At 53.1% G+C, this 24,875-nt stretch overlaps 1 protein-coding gene across 2 annotated transcripts; it reads left to right on the top strand.

Moving 5' to 3' along the window:
* The first annotated feature begins 22 nt into the window (after positions 1–22).
* LOC144942118 (uncharacterized) lies at positions 23–23,552 on the top strand. 2 transcript variants are annotated; one of them, XM_078868863.1, is made up of 6 exons: positions 23–141; positions 3,765–3,872; positions 4,940–5,079; positions 11,314–11,410; positions 13,494–13,618; positions 21,377–23,552. In XM_078868863.1, the coding sequence occupies exons 1-6, from the start codon at positions 57–59 to the stop codon at positions 21,572–21,574; spliced, it is 753 nt and encodes a 250-aa protein (XP_078724989.1). In that variant the 5' UTR covers positions 23–56; the 3' UTR covers positions 21,575–23,552. The 2 variants fall into 2 exon arrangements, with proteins under 2 accessions (XP_078724989.1, XP_078724988.1); XM_078868862.1 differs by having other exon boundaries at positions 13,473–13,618.
* Positions 23,553–24,875: the final 1,323 nt, after the last annotated feature.

The following is a 24,875-nucleotide window of genomic DNA, read 5'->3' as shown; positions in this document are numbered from 1 at the left end:
GGGTCGCGACTATAAAGGGGAGGGGAGGAGGGAGTCGCGAATGAGACCGCGTCGCGATGTCGGGAGCGGAGCGCGTGGTGCTGGTGCTGGGAGGAGCCGGGGTCGTGGGATCCGGGGCCGTGCGCGCCCTGCTCGAGCGAGGTGAGAGGAGTGGGGGCGCCTCGTCGCGAACTCTTGAGTTGGTGAATTAGCACCAATCCTCACAGGTATGGCGGTGGAGTCCCTCCCATGTGATTAGGGGTCCGCAACCAAAATAACAAGAAGCGACATTTAGATTTCGAATTCGGTAGAAAAAAACAACCTCAATATTTCAAGAGCACCGCAATGCACTGTGTGGTGAATATGAGACGACGGTCCTTAATAAATAACGACACGGAGCAGTCCTTAAAGAGCCGCATTCGGCTCCGGGGCCGCAGGTTGTCGATCGCTGCCATTGATCATACCTGAGGCAGTGTGTCGTCACTACTTCTAGAGGGGGCCTCGTCACCGCCAATAGAAGGCGTCCCATCACGACCCCCTAAATATCGGGAGTTCACTGCCAGCACCTAGGGGGTATCATGGCAACCCCTCAATATATAGGGTCTCATCACCAGCACTTTGAAAATCCATATCCAAATTTTAGTCCAATCTCCGTCCACATTTGGTCTCACGACCACGGGATTCACGGTGGGATCCGTGACCCCAGTTCCAACCGTTGGCTGTCACTTGACGCGGCGTCTGACACCATTGATGTGCCGCCCTGGCACAGGGGGCACCAGCTGCTACCTGCAGCGCCGCCTGGTGGCATAGCGGAGAGGGGCGAAAGGGGTCTGACGGCGGTATTGGTGATGATGCTTATAGTGTTGATTGGTGTGAGTAGACTATAAATGTTTTTTTATTTGACCAGGTAAGGCCCACTGAGCTGTATACCTCTTTTTCAGAAGTGACCTGGCCACGAATGATAGCTCAACGAAGTGGCCTATCGTTTGTGGAAATGTATGCTGTTGTGCTTATACTGTTGGTGTACAAATGAGACAAACTCTGGAACGAATCGAGCATTGATTATATACGATTCGATGCATATATCTGGCGCATGAAGTACCAATAACTAAATGTTTAACTTGACCAAGTAAAGCCCACTGAGCTATGTAGCTCTTTTTCAGAAACGACCTGGCCACAAATAATAGCTCAGCGAGGTGGCTTATCATGTGGAAATTTATAGCAGCAAAATATTCTGAACGCGTGTTTCAAAATGTGTAGCGAAAAATCGGAGGACCCAGGGAACAAATCCACGCGACCACTGGGAGAACATGCCAACTCTAAATATACAACAAGCGTCAGGTTCGGAATAGAACCCACGACCTCCTGCATACCAGGCGAGGAAGTCAACATCTCGCCACTGCGGCGCCCAATGATAGAGACACAGAAACAATGAGAGAGAAACAGAGAGACGTACACTCATGAATCCACTTTCTGTACTGCCTTCTCCTATACTGAACACCACTCAGCCATATTCTTAGGTTTTTTCGGTAAAGTCACGTAGGTAAAACATCAAAATTAATGAAAATAAAATAAAATAAAAACAAAAATCACGACGTTTCGGAGGCAACACAAGTCTCCGTCATCAGGTGGGACCGTCACAGCCGAATTAGCTGCATCAAGTGAGGCAATGATTCAATAAGTAATCCCTTATAAGCAAGTTGAAGGGGGGAGGAGAGGGGGGGGGAGCTCATCAGAATGTGGTAGCCAATGAATGGAACGTATCGGGAGGGAGGGGGGCGGGGCTCAAAGACAGCACGGAGTGCTAAGTACAACGCATCGGGAGGGGGAGGGAGCGGGGCCAAAACAATGGACGGCGGCTTGGACGCGGTTGCTGCTGCACACGCCAACACAATGGACAGAGAGGGGGGAGGGGAGGTCTGATACACATGATAGACAAAAGAACGAAAATGCCCATGTTTATACCAATGCTGGCTGAACAATGAAGAGAGCACTGCCAAAAAAATAACTGGGGATGTTAACACTCGGTAAAGTAAAGTAAAATAGTGCCTGTCAGATAAGATGGTCCAAAAAAGTGTAATTACGTCTTTTTTGCGTGGTTGATAACATCTTTCCAATGATTACTAAGTTTGTACCCATCATCACGGTTGAAATTATGTCTGTGTTTGTATATTTGTATGGCTTCGTGTACAAACTCTCCCCCCCCCTCTCCTCCCCCCTTCAACTTGCTTATAAGGGATTACTTCTTGAATCATTGCCTCACTTGATGCAGCTAATTCGGCTGTGACGGTCCCACCTGATGACGGAGACTTGTGTTGCCTCCGAAACGTCGTGATTTTTGTTTTAATTTTATTTTATTTTCATTAATTTTGATGTTTTACCTACGTGACTTTACCGAAAAAAACCTAAGAATATGATTCCTTGCAGTCACGAAAGCTTCAAATCTAGAACCACTCAGCCAACACAAGTTCGGGAGTTTCACAAATCTCTGTGCGATCCACCAACCCTTGCCTCCAAAGCGCTGGGTCGCAGACAAACGCCACATTGCCTGTTCGCCACAGTCATGGATTTTAAGCGCGTGGCACTCAACTGACCCTCACGCTCACAAATAGCAAGGGCTCCAATTGGACTCATCGCGCAAAAAGCCACTGAAATAATCTACGCCGTGTAGGGTTCACGAGAGAAGTGGCATTGCCCAGGAGTGGTGGCGCTGTAGTTCGCACCCTGAGCTATTCCAAGCCACGGCTTCATTTCTCACTGAACATTGTCCGAGCCGTCACTGGTAGACTAGAGTCAGTGGCACGTGGCTATTAGCCACATACATAGTGGGAGGTAGACTGAATGTGCTGTGCCGGGAGCGAAAATATTTCCCAGGTCAATGAACCGGACAGATCCAGCTGTCATGAAACCCTGTCCCTCAGCCAGCGGCTAACGTCAGTGACGAGTCTCATCTGACCTGCTCCTGGCCGCCGGCACCCACAACCCACACTGACCAGGGTGGTGAAGTATGGTCAAACAAGCCCTATGACTGGTGAGGCTCTCCTGGGTAAACAAGTGTAGTCATACTAATTGCATGGGGAGGCCTTCATCCAGCAGTGGATTGTACCTTTAAGCTCATTGTCAATCACATTCTAGATTATCCAAAACGAATGTTAAATACAAGTACGCTCAACTTTTGTTGACGATGAGTTTGCACGCTCTTCAGTGGAAGGTGTGGAGTTTGGAAATTAGCTCGTGAGTCGGATTTAGATCAATTGTGGCACGGTAGGACTATTGTGAAGGATGGCAACGGTGTGGGGAGGAGGTCTTCATACAGCAGTGGATCGACCATGGCTGCTGCTGATCAATAGTGTTAAATATAACCCAGCGGTGGCTATTGCAGGAACGCACACTCAAGTGTATTGGGTGTAAATATCTCTGCAGCATTCCGAGAGCACATGAACGATTATCGCCGAGGACGGATTGCAGTTCGGGGACTTTGCACTTGCGGTGCGAGGTGTGATCAGCGATAGGGTCCCGTTTGAGCTCCTGTATCAATCACCAGCTGCTGCAAGCGGCAAGAGCTACAGCAATGACGAGCAACAGCAGCAGCATCAACTTCAGTCGCAAAGGAGCCCAAATTTGCTACCACGGTTGTCGATGATGGTGGTGGTGGTGGTGAACATATATTAACTCCGATTGTGATGAATATACACTCCTATTTATAATCAGGTAAAGACCCCAACATCATCATGGTGAATGCATGGAATCATGATTAATTGATGGTGGTGGTGATGATGATGTAGGTTTCCGTGTGGCTGTCATCTCGCGAGATGAGGCGCGGCTGGGGAAGCTCGCTGAGGACGTCCCGGAGAGCAGCAAACCCAGACTCGTGTCGCTCGTAGGGAATGTGGGTATGGGCCCAACATCACAACCATCGCTCAACATCAACATTGCCACCACCACCACTACTATCACCCAACTTCAACACCCTCACCACCATCAACGCCATCATCAACACCAACTCCACCAACACTCTATCACCACCATCACCACGAACTCCACCATCGTCAACACTATCAATGCCATAACCATTCAAACATCGACGATCTGACCCTTACTCACTGACCTCACTGGCGACGTGAATATGCTCCACACCCTAATTCAGCAACATCAAAAACCTTAGCATCGAACACCTACAATCTGCACCACTACGAATATCAAAACCATCCCCCTCCAATACCCCTGTCTGCCCCATCTTCACCCCCACACCCCGTGTCTCCCCGTGTCATCCCGTGTCTCTTCCCGCGTCTCTCCCCGCGTCTTTCCCCGCGTCTCTCCCCCTGTCTCTCCCTGTGTCTCTCCCCGTGTCTCTTCCCGCGTCTCTCTCCGTGTATCTTCCCGTGTCTCTGCCCGTGTCTCGTCCCGTGTCTCTCCCCGTATCTATCTCCGTGTCTCTCCCTGTGTCTCTCTCCGTGTCATCCCGTGTCTCTCCCCGTGTCATCCCATGTCTCTCCCCGTGTCTCGTCCCGTGTCACTCCCCGTGCCTCTCCCTGTGCATCTCCCCGTGTCATCCCATGTCTCTCCCCGCGTCTCGTCCCGTGTTTCTCCCCGTATCTCTCCCCGTGTCTCTCCCCGTGGTCTCCCCGTGTCTCCCCGTGTATCTCCCTATGTCTCTGCCCGTGTCTCCCCGTGTCATCCCGTGTCTCTCCCCGTGTCTCTCCCCGTGTCTCTCCCAGTGTCTCTCCCAGTGTCTCTTCCCGTGTCTCTCCCCGTGTCTCTTCCCGTGTCTCTCCCCGTGTCTCTCCCCGTGTCTTTCCCCGTATCAACTCGTGTCTCTCCTCGTGTCTCTCCCCGTGTCTCGTCCCATGTGTCTACCCGTGTCTCATCCCGTGTCTCTTCCCGCGTCTTCTCCCCGTGTCAACCCGTGTCGTTTCTCCCCGTGTCTCTCCCCGTGTTTCCCATCAACGTGGGACCGCAGGCTCGGAGCGCGGAGCCGAAAAGGCTCGCACCGCGCTGCTGGCGGCCGCTCCAGTCATCACGGACATCGTCTCGTGTCTCGGCTTCAGCTGGTGGCAGGGGGGGTCCCTCCTCGACCAGGACCTGTCTGAGCTGCAGCGGGTGGGTGAAGGGAACCACAGGGGACTCATGGGGGACCCACGGGGCACCCACGGTGACTCACAAAGCCCTGGGGTCATAATGAGACGACCTCCGCCCTTCTGTCCATGTTCATTACGATACCAGTTTTGTGCCAGGTCTTTTCGGCATGATGGAACCTTTGCGACATTTTAAGCTAATGACCATTAGACATTTTAACAGCACCTTTGTCACTCCAATGCTCCGTGTTGGTAATTGGGGGTTTGTTTAATTATACTTCACTCTGCTAGGTGGTAAGGATTGGTGAAGGCAAAGAGGCCTAGGAACAGTTCGGACCAGGACTCACGGTTCGAATCGAGCAGCTGCCCGGGTTAATACTAGGGTGCGTATTAATCCGTAATGACACTACGCGCCGTCCACTTCACTTTGGACGTCAGAGATCCCTTGACGTTATTCGCTAGAGTAGGCCATTGTGTGCCGGCATCAGGGCCCAAATTCACCAACTAAAAAATCACCGACAAATTACTCAATTTGGGATTATATGTAGCAGCAAGCATTGCCCCCGACTGGCTCCCACCCACCCAGTGACCCATTCAGTCACTCACCACTGCATATGATATTTCTCCTGGTATCTTGAGTTCTCGACTGGTAAAAAAAAATCAACTTGAACTTGAACCACAACTGCGATAAAGTGTGGAATAATAATTTGAGGAAGACAACATTGTGTGCAACCAGACAACTCGTTATGAACACAAGAAACCAACTTGTGAAAATCTAGCAGACATAACCCAGAGCTGGTACGTGTTGGCATACCACAGGTACAGTTCAAATACACCAAAAAAGGCATCATGATGAACACGTAGGCTTTCGTGGCCAATATCATCCATAATAAAGGGTTTTTTTGGTTGGGTTAGATCGCCTGAATATATACATGTGTTGTTAAAACCCGCCACCACCCATAATGCGCATGCATAATGTACGTTGACCCCCCTCACCCCACTTTGCGCAAGAGCGCAGAAGCATGATCACCACATCTACGCCTCTACATAAGGAACGAAACAATAGACTTCTCCACAAATCTGGCTGTCGCCTGATGAAGCTAGTTGTAATTCCTGGCGAAACGTCGTACTCAGATTCTAAATGTTGTGGCTTGGCTCTCCAACACACCGGTGTGATGTACTAGTGACGAATTGGCATGTTCTGTATACGTGACAACCCTTACTAGTTGGCTGTGTCGGGTGGTGGCGGGTTTAAACGACACATTTATATATTTACGCGATCTAACCCAAAAAAAACCCTTCTATTATGGACATCATGATGACTTAAAACATTGCGTTATTAAGAATCAATTGGGTAATACTAAAGCCGTGCAAAACTGAAATGTATTCGAGTCTAAATACAAAGCAACACCACACCTTAATAACTGTAACTAGTGAAATGCACCTGCTACTTAACGGGTAGAAGCAATAATCTAGTGATAACTTTAATCTTTATGACCGTGACTGCATATCACGCCACGTGTGGTGATGGAATGAACTCGTGAACGTGACCTTCACATGCACGTGCACGCACACTCACGCTACACACACTTGCACGCTACACACACTCTACACACAAGCACGCTACAACAACAACAACCGCCATTCGCCACTAAGTGGCGGTGATAGCACCACGACGCTTGTGCAAGGCTATGTGCACGTTGAGACCACGTGAAGTGTCGAACGCCCACTGGCAGGAGGTCACGGGGCAGACCCAGGTGCCACAGGTCGACTGAATGACCCATGCACCCGTTTAGCCCCTTCAATCCGGCCGAACAAAAGCTGTTTAGGCATGCGGTGGCTAGGCATGTGGGCTACATGACCCAGCCAACGCAGCCTTGCCTGCCGGAGTAGCTCACCGATGGGACTTTGTCCAGATCTTTCAAGGATTTGTGAGCTCCTCACACAATCCAGCCTCGTTAAACCCAGGATTGATCGTAGGTAGGCCAGCCTAAATGTTTCTAACCGACAAAGATTTTCCATTAGGGGGGTCCACGTTTCGCAAGCGTAGAGAATGGAGGGAATGTCTGTGACCGAGAAGACCTGAAGCTTCGTGCGTAGCGACAGACCAGGTAGCTTCCACACAGCGTTATGCAACCGATGAAAATATAATTTCGCTCGACTGATTCGGAGTGAGACCTCTGCTGTCAAACCGGAGCCAGTCATGAGCACACTGCCCAGGTATGGGAAACTCTCCACTCTCTCCACAACTGCCCTATCACCAATTGGGAGTTGTGGGGGTGGAGTGTCCGATGGTACAAAATACCCAGGCAGGTACTTAGTTTTGATGGGGCTGATGGTAAGGCCCCACCTCTTAGTAGTATGCTCTAGGTTCAGCAGCAGCACCTCCAACTCCTCCTCTGAGTGAGCAGCAATGACCAGATCTTCGGCATATATAACATGGTTTAGCAATAGGGAGCCATCCCTTGACCGCACCTGCGCATCGATCAGCCTCCCATTGTATCTGTACAAGATGGAAATTCCTCCGGGACAGTTATTGAAGTCTTCACGAACTATGTGGTCGAAATAGATGAAAAATAATGTGGGAGCCAGAGGACATCCCTGTCGCACCCCAAGGTGAACAGGGAATGGCTCCGACTCCCGGCTACGTGGTTTTACTCGGGCCCGCTCACCATCATGAAGGTCCTTAATGATCGTGAGCAGAGGGTCAGGGACTCCGAAAGCACGAAGAACAACCCAGAGCCCAGGCCTACTAACCAGGTCAATAAAGCAGAGATGTAGGTCTTGTTAAAATTCCCTACACCTCTGCTGTAGCAGACGGACAGAAAATATGGCATCTGTGCAGGACCGCCCTTTCCTAAAACCGCATTGGGGCTCCGCAAGCCTCTCCTAAGCATGCCTGGCAAGGTGATGTTGAATAATCCTTGTCAGGACCTTTCCCGCCACACTGAGGAGTGAGATGCCTCTGTAGTTGTTACAGTCTGTGCGGTCCCCCTTCTGAAAGAGGGGGACCACCAGGGCATCCTTATAATCCTGCGGAACCGGTCCAGTGGTCTAGGCTGCTGTTATGATGTCATGTAGGGCAGTCTGTGCACAAACGCTACCCTCCCTCAGCATTTCGCTTGGGAGATCATCTCTGTCCGGTGCCTTTCTCAGACTCCGGAGCGCCTTCAGTACTTCCTCAACAGATGGCACCTCAGCCAGCCACTCACAGGGGGTGACTTCTTCTTCCAAAGTTTGAGGCACTGCAGCCTCAGCAGGGTCATCCCCACTTTGTCCCATGATGTTTTTCAGGCTAAGGGATTTCCCCTCCCCAGGACCTCACATAATTGCTCAGAAAATCTGCAAACCTGTTCCTGGGGGTCGGAGATTGGATCACCATTCTTTCCCCTAATGATGGTAATAGGTGTGGCGCTGTAGGTTACTTTTTTGATGGAGTTATAGAGCGATTTGTGATCGTGGTCCATTTAGGCAGACTCCATCTCCTCAGCAACCTGCGACCACCACCCATCCTTGCAGCCTCACGGCTCTCCGAACCTCCGAGTGAAGGCTGCGGTAAGCCTCCTCATTCTCTGATGTGGGATGCTGCAGATGGTGAGAGTGGGCCTGTCGCTTTTTCTCACCCAGCCTGAACACCTCCTCTGTCAGTCAGGGTCTCTGGGGAGGTCTGGACCGTGTACCCAAATCAGCCATTGCAGCTGCATGAGCCACAGTCCTAAACCTTGCCCATTTCCCCTCGACATCAGGAGGAGTGGGGGATGATGCCAACCCCAGCCATGATGAATTTTCACTTGCAACTTTCATCAGCTAGCTGAGACCATGCCACTATGGGTTTGAATGGGAGCCTGGGTGTACACCCACCACTGGAGTGGAAGAATGGCAGGCACATCTTACAGATGACAAGTCGATGGTCAGTGTGCAGATCATCTCCATGGTAGGTCCTGGTGTCAAGGACATGGGCCGGCATCCGCTGTTCCATCACTATATAGTCCAGCAGATGTTCTTCCTTGGACCCGGCATGCATCCATGATGTTGTGTGGATGCGCCGATGCCAGAACAGTGTGTTGGTAATTACAATCCCATGGGCTGCACATAAATCTAGCAGCCTCCTGCCGTTGTTATTGAGCTGATCTGGCCCATGCCTTCCAATCACTCCAGACCAGGTATCAGCATCATGACCAACTCGGGCATTGAAGTCACCCAACAAGATGACTCTATCCCGAGGGGCCACTTTAGCTAGTGTAGTACCGTTGAGGACGCGTGGACACCCGAGTAGAGGCACACGTATTTATTTCACAACAGTCACTGGGGACATACAGTACTGGAGGGGGTATCGGCCCCCTCACCCGGATAGCTGGGAACACACGGCTAGCTACCCCTAGCCTGCCTCCTAATCCTCCAAATACTGGGCTAGGGGAGGCTGTCTGGCCCGACACTGGTCAGTCGGGCTACGGTACCCGGAGTCCCAGAGTCCTGGCTCTGGTTCACGGGACCACGCCGCTGGCTCGGTCCTGCGCGGCCCTGACAAGGGCGGCGTCCCAGGGGAGTCCAGGGCTCTAGCTAGGCAGTCTTCGGTCTTCAAGAGTTTACTTAAACATTCTGCCCCGAGCCCTCTGACACATCCCCCTTTATACTCCACCCCCGCTGAGGGGTGGGGCCCCGGGCTGCCTGGTGCAGACGTCGTTGAGAGCACCCCCCCCCCCGTGCACTCACGTAGCCCCGCCCACTGTGTTTGTTTCCCATAAGCTGCCATGCATAACGGCTCTCTCTTTAATACCCCTACACATACAGCTCCTCCGTAACACCCCTACACTAGCACCTGTGACAGGTCAAAGAAGGCATCCGACTCATCGGCCTTGCCTGCACCCCTCCACGGATGTTCGTCTTTGGTGGGGGCATAAGTAATCACGACTACCACTCCTCACCTCAGGTTGATGGGAAGGCGAGCCAAAAGTAGCCTGGGGCTTACAGCTTCCCACACCTCTCCGCCACGCTCCCACGCCCCCTTAATTATTTTGTTCAGAAGAAGAGCCACTCCCTGTTGTTTGGCAGTCTCCTGCCCCGAGTAGAGGACTGTCCACCCCTCATGGTGGCAGGAGCCAGAGCCGTTTCACTGGACCTCCTGAATACCACAAAGATCCGGGCGGTACCAGTCCAGATCCCGACAGAGGAGTGGCAGCCTCTCCTCCACAGTGAGCATTCGAACATTCCATGTGGCCACCCGTAGTGGTTTTTTTGTTGTTTTTGGAAGAGCCCCAAGGGTAAGGATGGAGTCTCCTGGCTCCGCCAAATTGGGTTTGGCCTGGAGACGTCATAGACGCCTGTCCCCCCGGGACCTCCGGCACAAGCTTAATTACATTTTTAAATCGTGGTTTGGTGGTAATGAATTAATTGAAGGTGGAGGGGTTACCAGCCCCTCGCACCCGTCCAGAGCCCCTATTTAGCTGCTGTGGTGGTTACAAACGCCATGAGGGGAATGGTCAATCTAAATTGGCCCTCCCCCCACGGCACTGCCCACCACAAAGTTGCCGTCCAGCACCAACGAGGAGGTAGGGGGTTGTTTTTGCCGGACAATAAACACGCTACACACACTCATGCTACACACACTCTACACACATGCACGCTACATACCCTCTACACACACGCACGCTATACACAATCTACACACACGCACGCTACACATACGCACGGTACACACACTCGCGCTACACACACTCTACACACACTCTACACACACTCACGTTACACACACACAGGCACCCACCATACATACGCATGCACGCACGCGAGCCCACAGATTTTTCCTGTCTGGGGTGAGGAAAACCCTGCACACGATACATCTGAGCAATGAACTCGACAAGGGGACATTGCTTCATACATTCATCTGGACATGGCGAAGAAGCTCGCATGCTTCGAAGACCTCGGTAAACTATGCTGGATAGGGGCATCTGTACCAGTCAGGTGCTCAGCGAGAGGTCCGATACATTTGACCTCCTTTACAAACCTGCAATGACCAGCGTGGTGAAGTCTGGTCAAACAACAACGACAACAACCCAGCATGGGGAGGCCCTCATCCAGCAGGGGATTAATCATTGGTGATGATGACAATGATGACGATAGTCTGTTTCCGTCGTGTTATTTTTAGTACGTGCCAATTACGATGACTGCCGCTGCATTCTGCTGCTGCTCTTACGGATAAATGATGACGATGATAACAGCCTCTGGAACCCCTCTCCACTGGAACCCCTCTCCCTCCCAGGTTTTCCAAGACCTCCTTTTCAGCACCTTCACCGCGTGGAAAGTCTTCTTTCCCCTCGTCAGGGCGAACCCGAGTGGCTCCTACACCTTCGTGACAGGTATTCACTCCGAGCCGTTCTGTCGTGCTAGGACCCTCTGTAAATAATAATTGCAGGCCACGTGCATAGCCACCACGTGCATAGCCACCACTAGCATAGCCAACACCATGCATAGCCACCACCATGCATAGCCACGACGTGCATAGCCACCACTTGCATAGCCACCACCATGCATAGCCACCACCATGCATAGCCACCACCATGCATAGCCACGATGTGCATAGCCACCACGTGCATATCCACCACCGTGGATATCCACCACCGCCCAACTGAACGAGCGCACAGGGGCTCACTCACTCACAGGGGCTCACTCACTCACAGGGGCTCAATTACGAGTCCAACATGGGAGCCCACAGGGGTCCAGGTGGTGCCAGTAGCACAGTGAGTGGCATGGGCCCTGATGCTATAAATCAAATGAGCGCCCCCCCACCACCCCCCTGTCCAATTTCGCCTTCTCTTCATAGTCCGGTACCAGGGCCCCTCCGGCCCATGGTCCTCGGTGCAGTTGCACTGCCTGCGCACTAGTCGATAACTGCGGGTAGCGGCTTCTAGGTGCATAATGAAACCGAATGGAGAAGCCCAGCACGTGATGCAAAACGTCGGACATCGTGCCAAACAACGCAGTATAATCCGAAAACTCGGAGTGTGTTTTTGGCTGCCTTAGATTTTTTTGTTCACATTTAGTTAAATTTTGTGCAGTTTTCTCCATTGCCTCTATTTACCTATTCTGGTCATTTCCTTTTTACATATTGTCAAATTTCCTTGGACAGTGAACATTTTAAAGTGCGATTCACCATCGTTATGTTCAGTTTGAATGAAAGTAACTTTTAAATATTACTCACTTTAAATGACGGCGTTTCACACATCTCAAAGGGTTAATTTCATCTCCGGATTAAATTGAGGGGAGCGACCGGCTGACTGACATTGGAGAGCGGGATCAATCCTCGTAACGACACAACGCAGATTTCAGTCACAACTTTTAAAGCAACAACTTTACACGCACCTCACATCTTTCTTGCAGATGGAACATATTTTCGTCGGCAGTGGCGCGCGAATACAAATATCAAAAGGCTCACCCACACTGGCCTTAAAAGATAAAATATATACAGGCATTATACCCCTTATAGCGCTGTCCTCTTGTGACGCTGTTTCGTTATGGCGCTCTTTGTCGTGGACGAGAATTCCTGTTGCGAAAAATTCCTGCACGTTTCAAAATTCCTGCGTGAAGCGCGACACTGCCGCTTTCCCTATTGACATTATCGCGTGTCCTGTCCCCAAACACCCAACGACCCAATCGCGTTTATAGTTACAGCAGCCTACTCATCACCTTTGCCAATTGTAAACGTGACAGCAGTGGATGCCTTAGCGCTCCCGCGAGCAAGCCTGCCTCGCTTGGTTTCCGGGGGGCAGTGGGGGCTGCACGTGGGAACCCACCCTTGAAAGGAGCTCGACAAACTCCCACATGGGCCCAGATTTTGCTCCCACACAAAAGACAAAGATCCCCCGTGTAGCCTTGACAGACTGTTGGGGCAAGTGTTGTGACTGAGCACTGTGAATGCCAGCACGGCACACGAGGGGCTGGGTGGCCAGCACCACGCTCAGACCGCCTTTGTCTCCCGAGTGGCGATGTTTACACACCGCACCAGGTACTCATTTGAGGATAAGTCGACCCAGGGGAGGTCCATAACCGGTTCAGAGAATCGTCACTGGTGTTGGCCTTGAGCGGGAATCTAACTTGGGTTGCCGAGTTTGTAGCACAGCGTGCTAACCGTTGCACTCCCGCTCCCCACCCATACAACTCGCATGTAGACACATGTCTACGTGTCATTCAAAGTTATTATTTGTATTCATAAAATACTTTAATACATTTATCATATAACGGTATCACAATTAAGGCAATGACGCTGTTTCGTATAGCCCTCCTTTTAGCAAGAAGGCATCCTGACCGCTATAAGGGGGCATGCCTGTAATAGGTCACGTTTCGGCCAATGGCCTTTTCCATGGCACGTTTGCTAAACGTGTTGAGGTTTAGGTGAATCCTCGATGTGGCTGACCACACAAGGCCCCACCTCCTCTGCCGCAGGCGGCGCGGGAGACCGCCTCCTCACGGCCGGCACCGGCTTCCTGACGGTGGGAGCCGCTTCGGCGCTCGCGTTCAGCAAAGTGGTGCGCGAAGAGTACAGCGACGCGGCCTGCGCCATCAACGAGGTGACACGCGCTAGCACGCACGCACGTCCCCGGGGCGTACACAAGAGTCGGGAGACGTTACACACGCATGTGCATATTCCCACAGTGCACACCCAAGAGTAACACGCACATATGCCCATGCACACTCAGCGTGCAACAGGGACTAAGAGAGACAGACAGAACCATGCGCTCTAGACTTACACACTCGCGCCTGTGCACATTTTTTTAGGGTGCACCCAAGGTGCAGACACTCACACAATACCAATAATACCAATACCCGCCATTCGCCACTAAGTGACGGTGACGTCACCACGGCACCTGTGCCAGGCCAGGTGCACTTTGAGGCCACGTGAAGTGTCGAAGGCTCGCTGACAGGTCTCGGGACAGACCCAGGTGCCATGGGTTGGCTGACTGAGATGACCGGTAGATGTGTAGAGGTGTTACGGGAGGGCGAACAAACACACCAGGGGTGGTTATGCCCGCACGCGGAAGGATGCTTACATCCACGTCCGCATCGTTTAGCCTGGGGGGCTGAAACGGCGCGGTGATCCCCCACGGCCCCACCCCTCGAGGGGGGAGTTGCTATATAAGGCGGTGAGCCGGTGGGCTCGGGGTTCAGTGTTTAGCTTAAACCAGTGAAAAAGGAAGACCGGCTAGATAGGCCCTGGGACTCCCCTGGATCGCCGTCCTTCTAAGGATCGACCAGGGCAAGCCAGTGGCGTGGCCCCAAGAGCCCAGAGCCGATGTTCTTGTAAGAGCCGGTCTGGGGACTCAGGGTGCCGTAATCCCAGCTTGGCCAGAGCTGGATCAGTTAGCCTCCCCTAGCTCTGTAGTGGAGGACCTGGGAGTAAGCTAGCCGGGATAGAGATCGTGGGATCTCCCTGTTAGACGGGTGAAGGGGCCGATACCCCTTCGAGTGTTGTATACCTTGGCCTGTATAGAGTGAAACGGTTAATAAATAAGTGTGCCTCCGACTACGTCGTCCAAGTCTCGTTGAACCTACTCCAACTGGAGTCAGAAGTGGTCTTCTAAAGATGGACACAAGACGGACGGCTCGTACCAAGGAATCTGGGGAGGAGGACAACTCGGCCGACTCAGAGCCTGAACTCGCCGAGGGTGAGTTTGAGCAACCGGGGCCGAGTCTGCCGATACCGCAGCAGTCGGACGGGTGGGGACCGTCGGCTGACGGGTTGCGGGTGGCTCACTCCCGCCTGGCGGAGCTACTCTACGCGGCAGCCGCCACGCTGGAGGAAATCACTCACCTGGGGGTTGGAGGAGCAGCACGGGGCAACGTCGGACGAGACGCGACGCCAGTTCCCGCCATTTCAATGGGGCTGGAGGTTGGATTTGCCGCCATCAGTACAGTGGGTGCTGAGGGCGGGGCCGGGTCACGTCATGTGACCGACAGTCGCCGACCAGAAACCGCCACGTCATCAACAGCGGCCGACGGCGGTGAACGCCAATCAGCGGCCAGCGCATCACCAGTGGTGCGACCGCTGATGGCGTCCGCCGTTCCCGCCGATACTGAACAGATTGTAGGGAACACCGGTTGGCGATCTACGGCTGCGGAGGCCTCGTTCCAGCAGCGATTGCCAGTCCTCAAAGAGTTTGTGGTGGAAGACGGCGACTGGGGAGCCTTCCAAAGACGTTTCCTCGCCCACCAAGAAATGTCGCGATGGACGGAGGACGAGGCGCTACGCGCGCTGCCGGGGACGCTGGACAGTGATGCCCTCGCCACCCTCACTACGGCACCAAGATCAGCGCACGCCACGCTGCAGGCGGCTACGACTCCTGTCTGCAGTCTACGGTCCACCTTCTGACTGCAGACAGCTGTTTTACGATCATCAGCGGGGTGCCAAGGAATCGCCCCTGGCATACCGCACAGCTCTCCTGGCCCTGGTGAAGACGGCTTTCCCGCGGATGGACGAGGAAGGGGTGGACGCTATGGTGGCTGAGAAGATATTGCTGTTGGTGGATGATTTGGACATCGTCGTCTTGGCGCAAGACGACAAGGAGATGTGTTCCCTGCGTGCCGCACGGCACATCCATGCAAACTTGCTGTCCCAGCGTCGCAAGGCCAGCAAGGCGGCGGCCAGACATACCGTGGCTACCACCACCCTCCCATCGGAAGAGGTCTGTGCTGTGGGTCGCCCGACGGAGTGGAGATCCGGGGGATGGCCAGTTCGGGATGGGCCGAGCCACCAAGATCAACCCACGCCGTCTGGGGCACTCACGCGGTGCTACAACTGTGGCCTCCGGGGCCATGTGGCTTCGGGATGCCAGGCTCCTCGACAGCGCGGTGCGACGCCTCGGCCGGACGACGCGCCTCTACCCAAGGCTCCACAGCAAACTCCGGCAAGTCGTGGCACCCCACATGTTTGGCCTACGCACACACCTGTGACACACTCACGCACTGCAACGAACGGGGATCAGAAATCGGCTGTCATTGCGTCGAAATGTGCCGCGATGGGGAGGGCGTTCCAACCGGGCCAGTGGTCTGAGTTGGCCCATCGCGTTGTTGCCGCGTCGGCGGGCTCGTCGGTCGTTGTGGGGCATATTGATGGGGTTGAGGTGCGGGTCTCAGTTGATACGGGAGGATCGGCGACAATTGTGTCCGATTTAATTTATAACATTCTCCCCGTTCAAAGCCGTCCTTTGCTCCCCGTTGATGTTCCATACTATGCGGCCAACGGGGGCTCACTGGGCATTATCGGACAGATCTGCACGCAAATTTGTATTGGGGACATCAAATTATCCGGGCCGGTATTGGTCTCCTCCTCGCTGGCAGATCCGTGCCTGTTGGGGACAGACTTCTTGGCCAAAATGCCAATTCGAATCTTGATCGACCAAGGTTGCATCGAACTCCCGTCGGGCCGACATATGATGTTCTTGTCCTCCCCCGCTACTGTCTGTACGACATTTGCGACGGTACAGGCACTTGCTACGAGGACAGTACGCGTACCGCCGGGGGCTCAGATGCTCGTGCCTCTTAGGCTGCGTCGACCATTCGATTGGGGATCGGTGTGTTCTGTTGGGACCGTCTAGGGCCGGGGTCAACGAACCTGATTTGGTAGCGGCCCAGACCATTGTGAAAGGGGACGGGGACCCCTTCATCGCGGTCCTCAATGTTGGATTGCGAACGGCTGTGGTTCCTCAAGGGACCGTGCTTGCGCACGCAACGCCGGTACCCTGTGAGGAACCAGTCATTGGACAAGTGAACACCACTCCTCCATCGCAACCGCATTCGGACCGTGATGAGGGGTGGCTGGATGCGCTTTGCGCGGGATCATCGGACCTGTCCGACTCGCAGCGTGATAAGCTACGAACCCTTCTGCACGATTTTTCCGACGTTTTTAGTCGACACAAATATGATATTGGCTGTACTAAACTGCTGCGACACCATATTGACACGGGTGACAGCGCGCCAATCCGCCAAAATCCTTTTCGGTTGAGTCCCGCCGAAAAGGATCATGTCAAATCGGCCGTAGACGACATGCTAGCTGCGGATATTCTATCCCCTTCTACCAACCCTTGGGGTGCACCCATCGTGTTAGTTAAAAAACACGACGGCTCCTTGCGGTTTTGTGTTGATTTTCGTCGGCTAAACAAGATCTCCGTAGCCGATGCATATCCACTCCCTCGGATGGATGAATTGCTTGATGCCCTGGCGGGGGCGCGGTTCTTCTCCACATTGGATTTACTGTCAGGGTTCTGGCAGCTCCCTCTGGATGAGGAATCTAAACCTAAAACAGCTTTCCGTACGCCGCACGGACTATTCCAATTTAACCATTTGCCGATGGGGCTCCACTCAGCGCCGGCGACTTTCCAGCGATTAATGGAATTGGTCCTGGCTGGGTTGCAATGGAATTCTTGTTTGATTTACTTAGACGATATCGTCTTTAGTAAAACATTCGACGAACACCTCCAGAGGTTGCGGGCTGTTTTCCTCAAAATGCGGGCTGCTAATTTGAAATTCAAGCCGCAGAAATGTCATTTGCTCCGCGAATCGGTGCGGTATTTGGGCCACATTGTCGGACGGTCAGGTATTGCCACAGATCCCGCCAAAACGCAATGTGTCAGCTCCTGGCCGACTCCCACCTCGGTGGGGGAGGTCAGGAGTTTCATTGGATTCACGTCGTATTACTGACGGTTTGATGGTTGGAGATTCTCCAAGATTTCGAGACTACATATCGTAAGGGCGTTCGCCACACGAATGCAGATGCTCTGTCACGTTTGCCGCCCACCTCCGAGTGTGCTTGCCTCCTGGGTTCGGGGCGTTGCAGACCTCCGAATGTGATCTCTGAGTCGGTCCTTGCGGCCGCCGCTGATGCGCCTTCAATTGCGGGTCCTATTGAGCAAGAAGGGAGGGATTCCTTGCTGGGATTGTCTGTTGCGGAGTGGGGGCGCCTCCAAATGGAGGACACCTCCCTCCTCGCGTTGCGCCATCGCATCGGTGGATCTGTTCGGGGGGTGGAAAATGTCGGCTCGTGGGGGTTGTTCCAGGGTCTCTTGATGCATTGGGATGGTGGATCCCGCCGCCACCAGCTGGTGGTGCCTTCCACACTGAGGGGTAGAGTGGTGTGGGCTCCTCACGAGCGACTCTTGCTCCTGGGGACTCACAAAACCCTTGCCATGCTCCAGCTGGATTTTTCTTGGCTGGGCATGGCAAGGGACGTGGATGATCTTATAGGGTCTTGTACTCAGTGCGCGCAACGGAAGCCACCAGCAAGGGGGTCCAACCCACCATTGCAGTCTATCAAGGTTTCCCGGGTTAACAAAATCGTCACGCTTGATATTTTGCGGCCATTCCCCGCTACACCTAAGGGAAATAAATACCTATTGACCGGGGTGGAATATTTTACGCGATGGCCTATGGCCTGGCCCCTCACCAACCAGTCAGCAGCAGCCATCGCGGAGACCTTTGTCCAGGGCTACGTCCTCGACAAAGGTACTCCGGAGCGGCTACTGACCGACCAGGGAAAAAAATTCTCGAGTAAGCTTCTCCACGAAGTGTGCGAGCTCCTGGGTACGAAAAAAATCCGTACCTCCCCATATCAACCGCAAACTGACGGGATGGTGGAGCGTCTGCATCGGACTATCACGTCCATGCTGTCCCAACAGGTGTCTGAATCCCAGACCGACTGGGAACTTCATATTCCGGGGGTTTTGGCGGCCTACAGAATGGCTCCTCATGCGGCGACCGGATTTTCGCCCTTCTTCCTAATGTACGGTCGCGAGGCAAACCCGCCTGTCGCGACTCAGCTGCAGATCTCCGCGCTGCATGCTAAATCCAAATTGGCCGACCATGTCAAATTCAACATTGCTAAATTGACAGAGGCGCGGGAGGCAGCCATCCAAAATTCAGACCTCCGCCAGAGGGCGAATGAAAGGCTCAAGCTGGGCCGGGTGCATGTGCTCCAGTGGAAACCGGGTGACCAGGCGTGGTTGCACTGGTCCCCAAGTTCCGCTGGCGACCTCGTCCAAGCTGTTGCGGCCGTGGCAGGGGCCCATGGAAGTAGTGCAGGTCTTGCGGCCACAATGTGTACGTATCCGGTGGGGGAAGCGTCGTTGGTCCGTGCACCCCTCACGGTTGAAACCGTTCGTTGCGCCCCATGTTCCTACTCCACACACACATGGCCAAACATGTGGGGGGTCCACTGATTTCCGGAGTCCGACTTCGCTGCATTCGCCTGACTTACCACCGACTGTTCCGCTTCCAGATGCACCAGGATTGACGTGCTCGTGACTGCCAACCCCTCCCGGGGGGGTCGGGGGTCGCTCGTCGGCGACGCCAGACACTCTCGCACCCCAACTATTGACACCCACCGCTGGGCCGGCCGGGGCTGCCCATTGTGACGGTCCCACTGCAAGAACGCGCGCCAAAATGCGCAGACTTTTGTGAGGTCGGCCGCTCGTGCTGGCCTGGCTGGGGTCGCAGGGGTGGGGGGGACTTTGAAATTGTACATATGTTGTTTTTTTACGGGATGGTGTGGTGCGTCGGGTTATTTTTCTCTCTCTCGATTGTTGTTGTTGCTGTTGTTGTTGCTGCACACGGGGTTGAGGGGGGATGCATTTTTATTGTGGATTTTGTTGCAGCCGGGACGGCTGCGGGCTGTACGGGGGGGGGGGGGGGGGGGGTGATGTAGAGGTGTTACGGGAGGGCGAACAAACACACCAGGGGTGGTTATGCCCGCACGCGGAAGGATGCTTACATCCACGCCCGCATCGTTTAGCCTGGGGGGCTGAAACGGCGCTGTGATCCCCCACACCCCACCCCTCGAGGGGGGAGTTGCTATATAAGGTGGTGAGCCGGTGGGCTCAGGGTTCAGTGTTTAGCTTAAACCAGTGAAGAAGGAAGACCGGCTAGATAGGCCCTGGGGCTCCCCTGGATCGCCGTCCTTCTAAGGACCGACCAGGGCAAGCCAGTGGCGTGGCCCCGAGAGCCCAGAGCCGATGTTCTTGTAAGAGCCGGTCTGGGGACTCAGGGTGCCGTAATCCCATCTTGGCCAGAGCTGGATCAGCTAGCCTCCCCTAGCTCTGTAGTGGAGGACCTGGGAGTAGGCTAGCCAGGATAGAAATCGTGGGATCTCTCTGTTAGACGGGTGAAGGGGCCGATACCCCTTCGAGTGTTGTATACCTTGGTCTGTATAGAGTGGAACGGTTAATAAATAAGTGTGCCTCCGACTACGTCGTCCAAGTCTCGTTGAACCTACTACAGATGCACCAGCTTTACCCCCCACTGTGCCACCTTGCTGTTGTGAGTTTCGCTCCTCTGCTCTCCGTTGTTGCTGGAGGGTAACTGCCTTCAACTGCCCAGCAGCATCCTTCACGAGCCTCCTCCGTAGAGGCCGATCTTGACACTGCTGGTACCAGCCGTCGGCAAGTCCACTCAGCTCCACATCCTTCTGTACCGCATCAGTCCATCTCTTCTCCAGCTTATGTTGTGCCCGGTTAGCCCCCTCTATGCGGCCAAACAGAAGCTGCTTGGACATGCGGTGGCTTGGCATGCGGGCTACATGCAATGCAGCCTTGCCTGCCGAAAGAGCTCACTGATGGGAATGTGTCCATATCTTTCAACGATCTGTGGGCTCGTCACAAAATCCAGCCTGGTTAAATCCAGGATGGATTGTAGGCATGTTAGCCTGAATATTTCTAACCGGCGCAGATGTTCCATTAGAGGGATCCACGGCTCACATGCATAGAGAAGGGAGGGCATGACTGTGGCCAAGAAGACTCGAAGCTTCGTGCGGAGTGACAGACCAAGTAGCTTCCACACAGCATTGCGCAGCCGATGAAAAGATGTCGCTCAACTAATTCGGAGTGAGGCCTCTGCTGTCAAACCGGAGCTGGTCATAAGCACACTGCCCAGGTATGGTAAACTCTCCACTCTCTCCACAACTGCTCCATCACCAATGGGGAGCTGAGAGGGTGGAGTGTTTGGTGGCACAAAATACCCAGGCAGGTGCTTAGTTTTGGTGGAGCTGATGGTAAAACCCCACCTCTTAGTGGCACACTCCAGGTTCAGCAGCAGCGCTTTCAACTCCTCCCTGAAACACACACGTGCATATTTACATGGTGTACCCAAGAATCTGAGGGAAAGGATCCACACGGACATTTACATGGTGCATCTAAGACCCGGAGGGACAGACGGGCACATACACAGCCACAAAGTGCACTCACAAATAAAAAATAAAAACACGCAATTGGTCGGGTGTACCACCCCTGTCCGGCGTCGCAGCGGCCGTCCTCTAACCCGTGTGGCCGTGGTGCTGCCCGCAGGTGAAGATCAACATGGGTGTGGTGCCGCCGGGGCGCGTGTGCCCGGGCTACGTGGACCACCGCGCCATGGGCCACGCGCTCGCCGCCGTGGTGGCCACGCACGGGGGCACCGGCCGCTTTGTGTGCATCAGCTCCACCGAAGACGTAGAGGCCATGCAGGCCACTGGCGGCGCCACCGCTACCACCGGCTCCACATGAGCTGCTTGTCCTCATAGGCCCGCGGCGAGCCCTCCCCATAACTTCCATCCGTTCCTCCAGCCCTAGCAAGCCAAACCAATAGAGCCACTTAATTATAGATTAGAGATATAATCGTGTCCTTTATTTACCCAGGAAAGCCTCGGTCTCAAAACAAGTAGGAACAGTTCTTGAGATATCTTGCTTGGTGTGGGAGGAGTCTGGAGTATCTGGAGAAACCCCACCACGTATATTAGGGCAAATATACTTTTAACTCCGCATACATTAAATCCCTTGTTGTATTGCCATCTCCCGGCCACGTTGCAACCCCACATCTACAAGCCATGATATTCCCAGGCAGTCCTCACCTCGTTTTCTGACAAGGCTCGACCCTTGCTTAGCTTCTGAGATCCGCAGATATTGGGTGCATTCAGTCACACGGGTTCCAGTCTTCGCAACATCCATCTTGTCATAATTCCCGTGCATGTTTTTATATCTAGTGGAAATGCGTGCGTGTATTCACCTGATACACTCACCCCAATTATGCGATTTCCTGTTTTGAGTTTGGAGACATGGTCACATCAGTTTTTAACTAGATACTTAGTGAGAAAACCTCCGTTCATAAATGAACGCAGAATTAAATCAAGACGAGGAGTTTACTCTTGAAGGGGAGACCAGGTTTTGGCGATTGAGGAGGCGGGAAGTGGGCGATGGTCAGAGGCAGTAGAGAAGGCCCGGGTGCTATAGGCAGCTAGTCCCAAATATACCCATCTCCATGACTGCGTTTCCACAACTCCAGCCATCAAGCTCCACCATTGTTCTTTCGCAATTCATAATTCATAAGCTTTCTCCGTTAAAATACAAATTGAGTCTACACGCGCGTGATAATTTGAATTCACGTCCGATGCGACGCACGCTGCCGAATGAACTCGCATGCATGTGTGTGTACAAATGGTACGCCCAGACACAGTACCAGTTAAAATTATGTGTACATGTCCCATTGTGATGTAGGGTATGCACACTGAAACTGTGTGTCCCACATGGTGTTGGCCACACACTCCATCGTGTGCCATGCCGTCTTTTATAGGTGCTCGCTAACAGCACTTTCCTCAACAGTCTGCTGAAGACTATATATGGGGGATGTTTTTATTTGTGTTTCCCACATGACCCCACATGGCAGAGAGCACAGCAGTAAATTAAATTAACATGGGACGACCACTGATGAGCTCGAACCAATGAGTGGAGAAGGATGTAGCGTCTGCTTCAAAGCTGTGACAAGTGGAGGTATTGGGCTGTCTCGGCGTGTCAGTTGTGTCAGTGACATAGGACGAACTAAAGGACCGAGCGTCTCAAGCCGTATTACATGTTAACCAATAATTAGGACGCGTACAAGGCGCATAGATTACAAAAATGTGTTTGATCGAAGACTGCTAAAATACCCAAAATTTACGTAGCGATACGCGCGTTGTGGTTGGGTGGAAGTGAGAGGGCTTTAGAGCTTTTGGAAATCGTGGAGTGGAACCGCGGGTGGGGAAGATGAGACACAAGGCACGTGCGTTCGGTCCCGTGGCAATGGGGGCAAGGAGCGCCCAGCCCCGCCCCGTCCAGCTCCCACCACCTGATTGGCTCAGAGCGATGACGTCACATCGCTCTATGATTAAGACCGGAAGCGGGTCGATCTCTTTACAATTCTGGCAAAAATCGCCCAATGAAGCCTGGATGTGTGGCACATTAGGAATGGACCACTATTTTAATGATTTCCTTGTGCAGCAAGGGAGTAAAGTGTGGTTTTATGAAAGTCCTTATGTGCTGTGCAATACATCAATGCACGTGTACACCAGCATGCGATAACGGAGTTGGGCCTGTAGGGGGCTGGCAGGGTTATTGATTAACCGCACTTGGACACCAGCTACACGGTTAATGGCGACTCGGTTGAGGATTGCTGTGTGACACGTGCTGTTGCATTTTACAGATTAACCACAATAAATGTGTTTGCCCTCGATTTGGAGCACCTGCCCACGACCTTCATTTCGAGTGTGCAACAGATGTAATCACCAGTGCAACGTCACAGTACTCAAAATATTAGCAATGTTGTGCTAAGCGAGTAACTAATTGGCACGTTTTGTTTACATCATCAAACCTTACTAATTGGCTGTGTCGGGTGGTGGTGGGTTAAGGATACATTTATATTTACGCAATCTAACCCACAAAAACCCCCTTTATTATGAATATTGATTGCAAAAGGCCGACTACGTGTTAAATCCCACCATCCCGTCCGCCTTTCACACCGACCGCACATGGGGCAAAGGCTCACGATGTCCACGTGACTCGTCGTGGAAAATGTTGGAACTCTGGACCACTAAGCTGATGTCCCTAATTGCAACCGTATAACTTTGGCAACTATGTAAAACTATGGCGATCAAGTAACCGTGGCAACTGTGTAAGCATTGCAGCTGTTAATGCAACCGCTGCGTAAAAATGCAGCTACCACATTAGAGACACTAGCGAGATAACCACGGCAAGTGTGACGAGTGTGTTCGTACAACCAGTGTGTGCCCGCAGGTACCGCCACTCACCACGTAACAGTGCAACTAGTTCTGATGGGTTTAAAGGTCGTACGGCAAGTTGATTGGACATGAAGCTCCCCAGCACGTGGAGTGAAAGATCGGGCATCCTGCCGAACAACACCGAGATACAACCCGCAAACAAATCGGATCATAACCAGTGATTGTGCAACAGGCCGCCTCACATCCACAACTACCCACGTAACCACGGCAACAGTCTAACCGCAGTAATAAGAGAGCACTGTGCCGTCACGTCTCGAGCTAGTAAATGCGAAATTCGAGGTCATGTGTGAAGTTTTTTTTAACTGTCGCGTCGACCCTTGCACGAGTGTCCCCCGTCTCGTTGTGACCGAAGCAGGATTTTTGACGAGATGTAAGTTACAATAGCGCCCAGTGTGCGCTCATCACGACACCTCAGTCCTGTGTAAACGTACAACTAAGTGTTGCATCATTTTAGTCACCGCACTGATGGCTGGAGGAACCCCCGCTTGGTGAAGAATGGGGCGCAGAGGTGTGGGAGCATATAAATACAGGACCATGGGGTTTTCTGTACTGCCCACGACACATTTATATACACGGGTATATCACACACACGTCCCTTGTGTATTCCTACAGACTGTAGAGACAGGCGCTGTTTGCGAGCACCTATTAAGGCCTGCACCGCGCATCTGGTGGTGTGACCAACACCGTGCCCAGCCACCTTTGTCTCGCTGATGTCGATGTTTACACACTGCACTCGGTGGTCATTTAAGGCCCGTGTG

The sequence above is a fragment of the Lampetra fluviatilis genome, chromosome 26 (genome assembly GCF_964198595.1).
Source record: "Lampetra fluviatilis chromosome 26, kcLamFluv1.1, whole genome shotgun sequence".
NCBI lineage: Eukaryota > Metazoa > Chordata > Hyperoartia > Petromyzontiformes > Petromyzontidae > Lampetra > Lampetra fluviatilis.
The sequence above is the reverse complement of the archived record's forward strand: the minus strand, read 5'-3'. Positions and strand labels throughout refer to the sequence as shown.

What these genes read in the sequence shown, in the direction of transcription:
- LOC144942118 (XM_078868862.1), top strand. Translation starts at nt 57, where the DNA reads ATGTCGGGAGCGGAGCGCGTGGTGCTGGTGCTGGGAGGAGCCGGGGTC. An exon ending in GTCGCTCGTAGGGAATGTGG is followed by an intron (nt 3,873 to 4,939) that starts GTATGGGCCCAA and finishes GTGGGACCGCAG; the next exon opens with GCTCGGAGCGCGGAGCCGAA. An exon ending in CTCCTACACCTTCGTGACAG is followed by an intron (nt 11,411 to 13,472) that starts GTATTCACTCCG and finishes TGACCACACAAG; the next exon opens with GCCCCACCTCCTCTGCCGCA.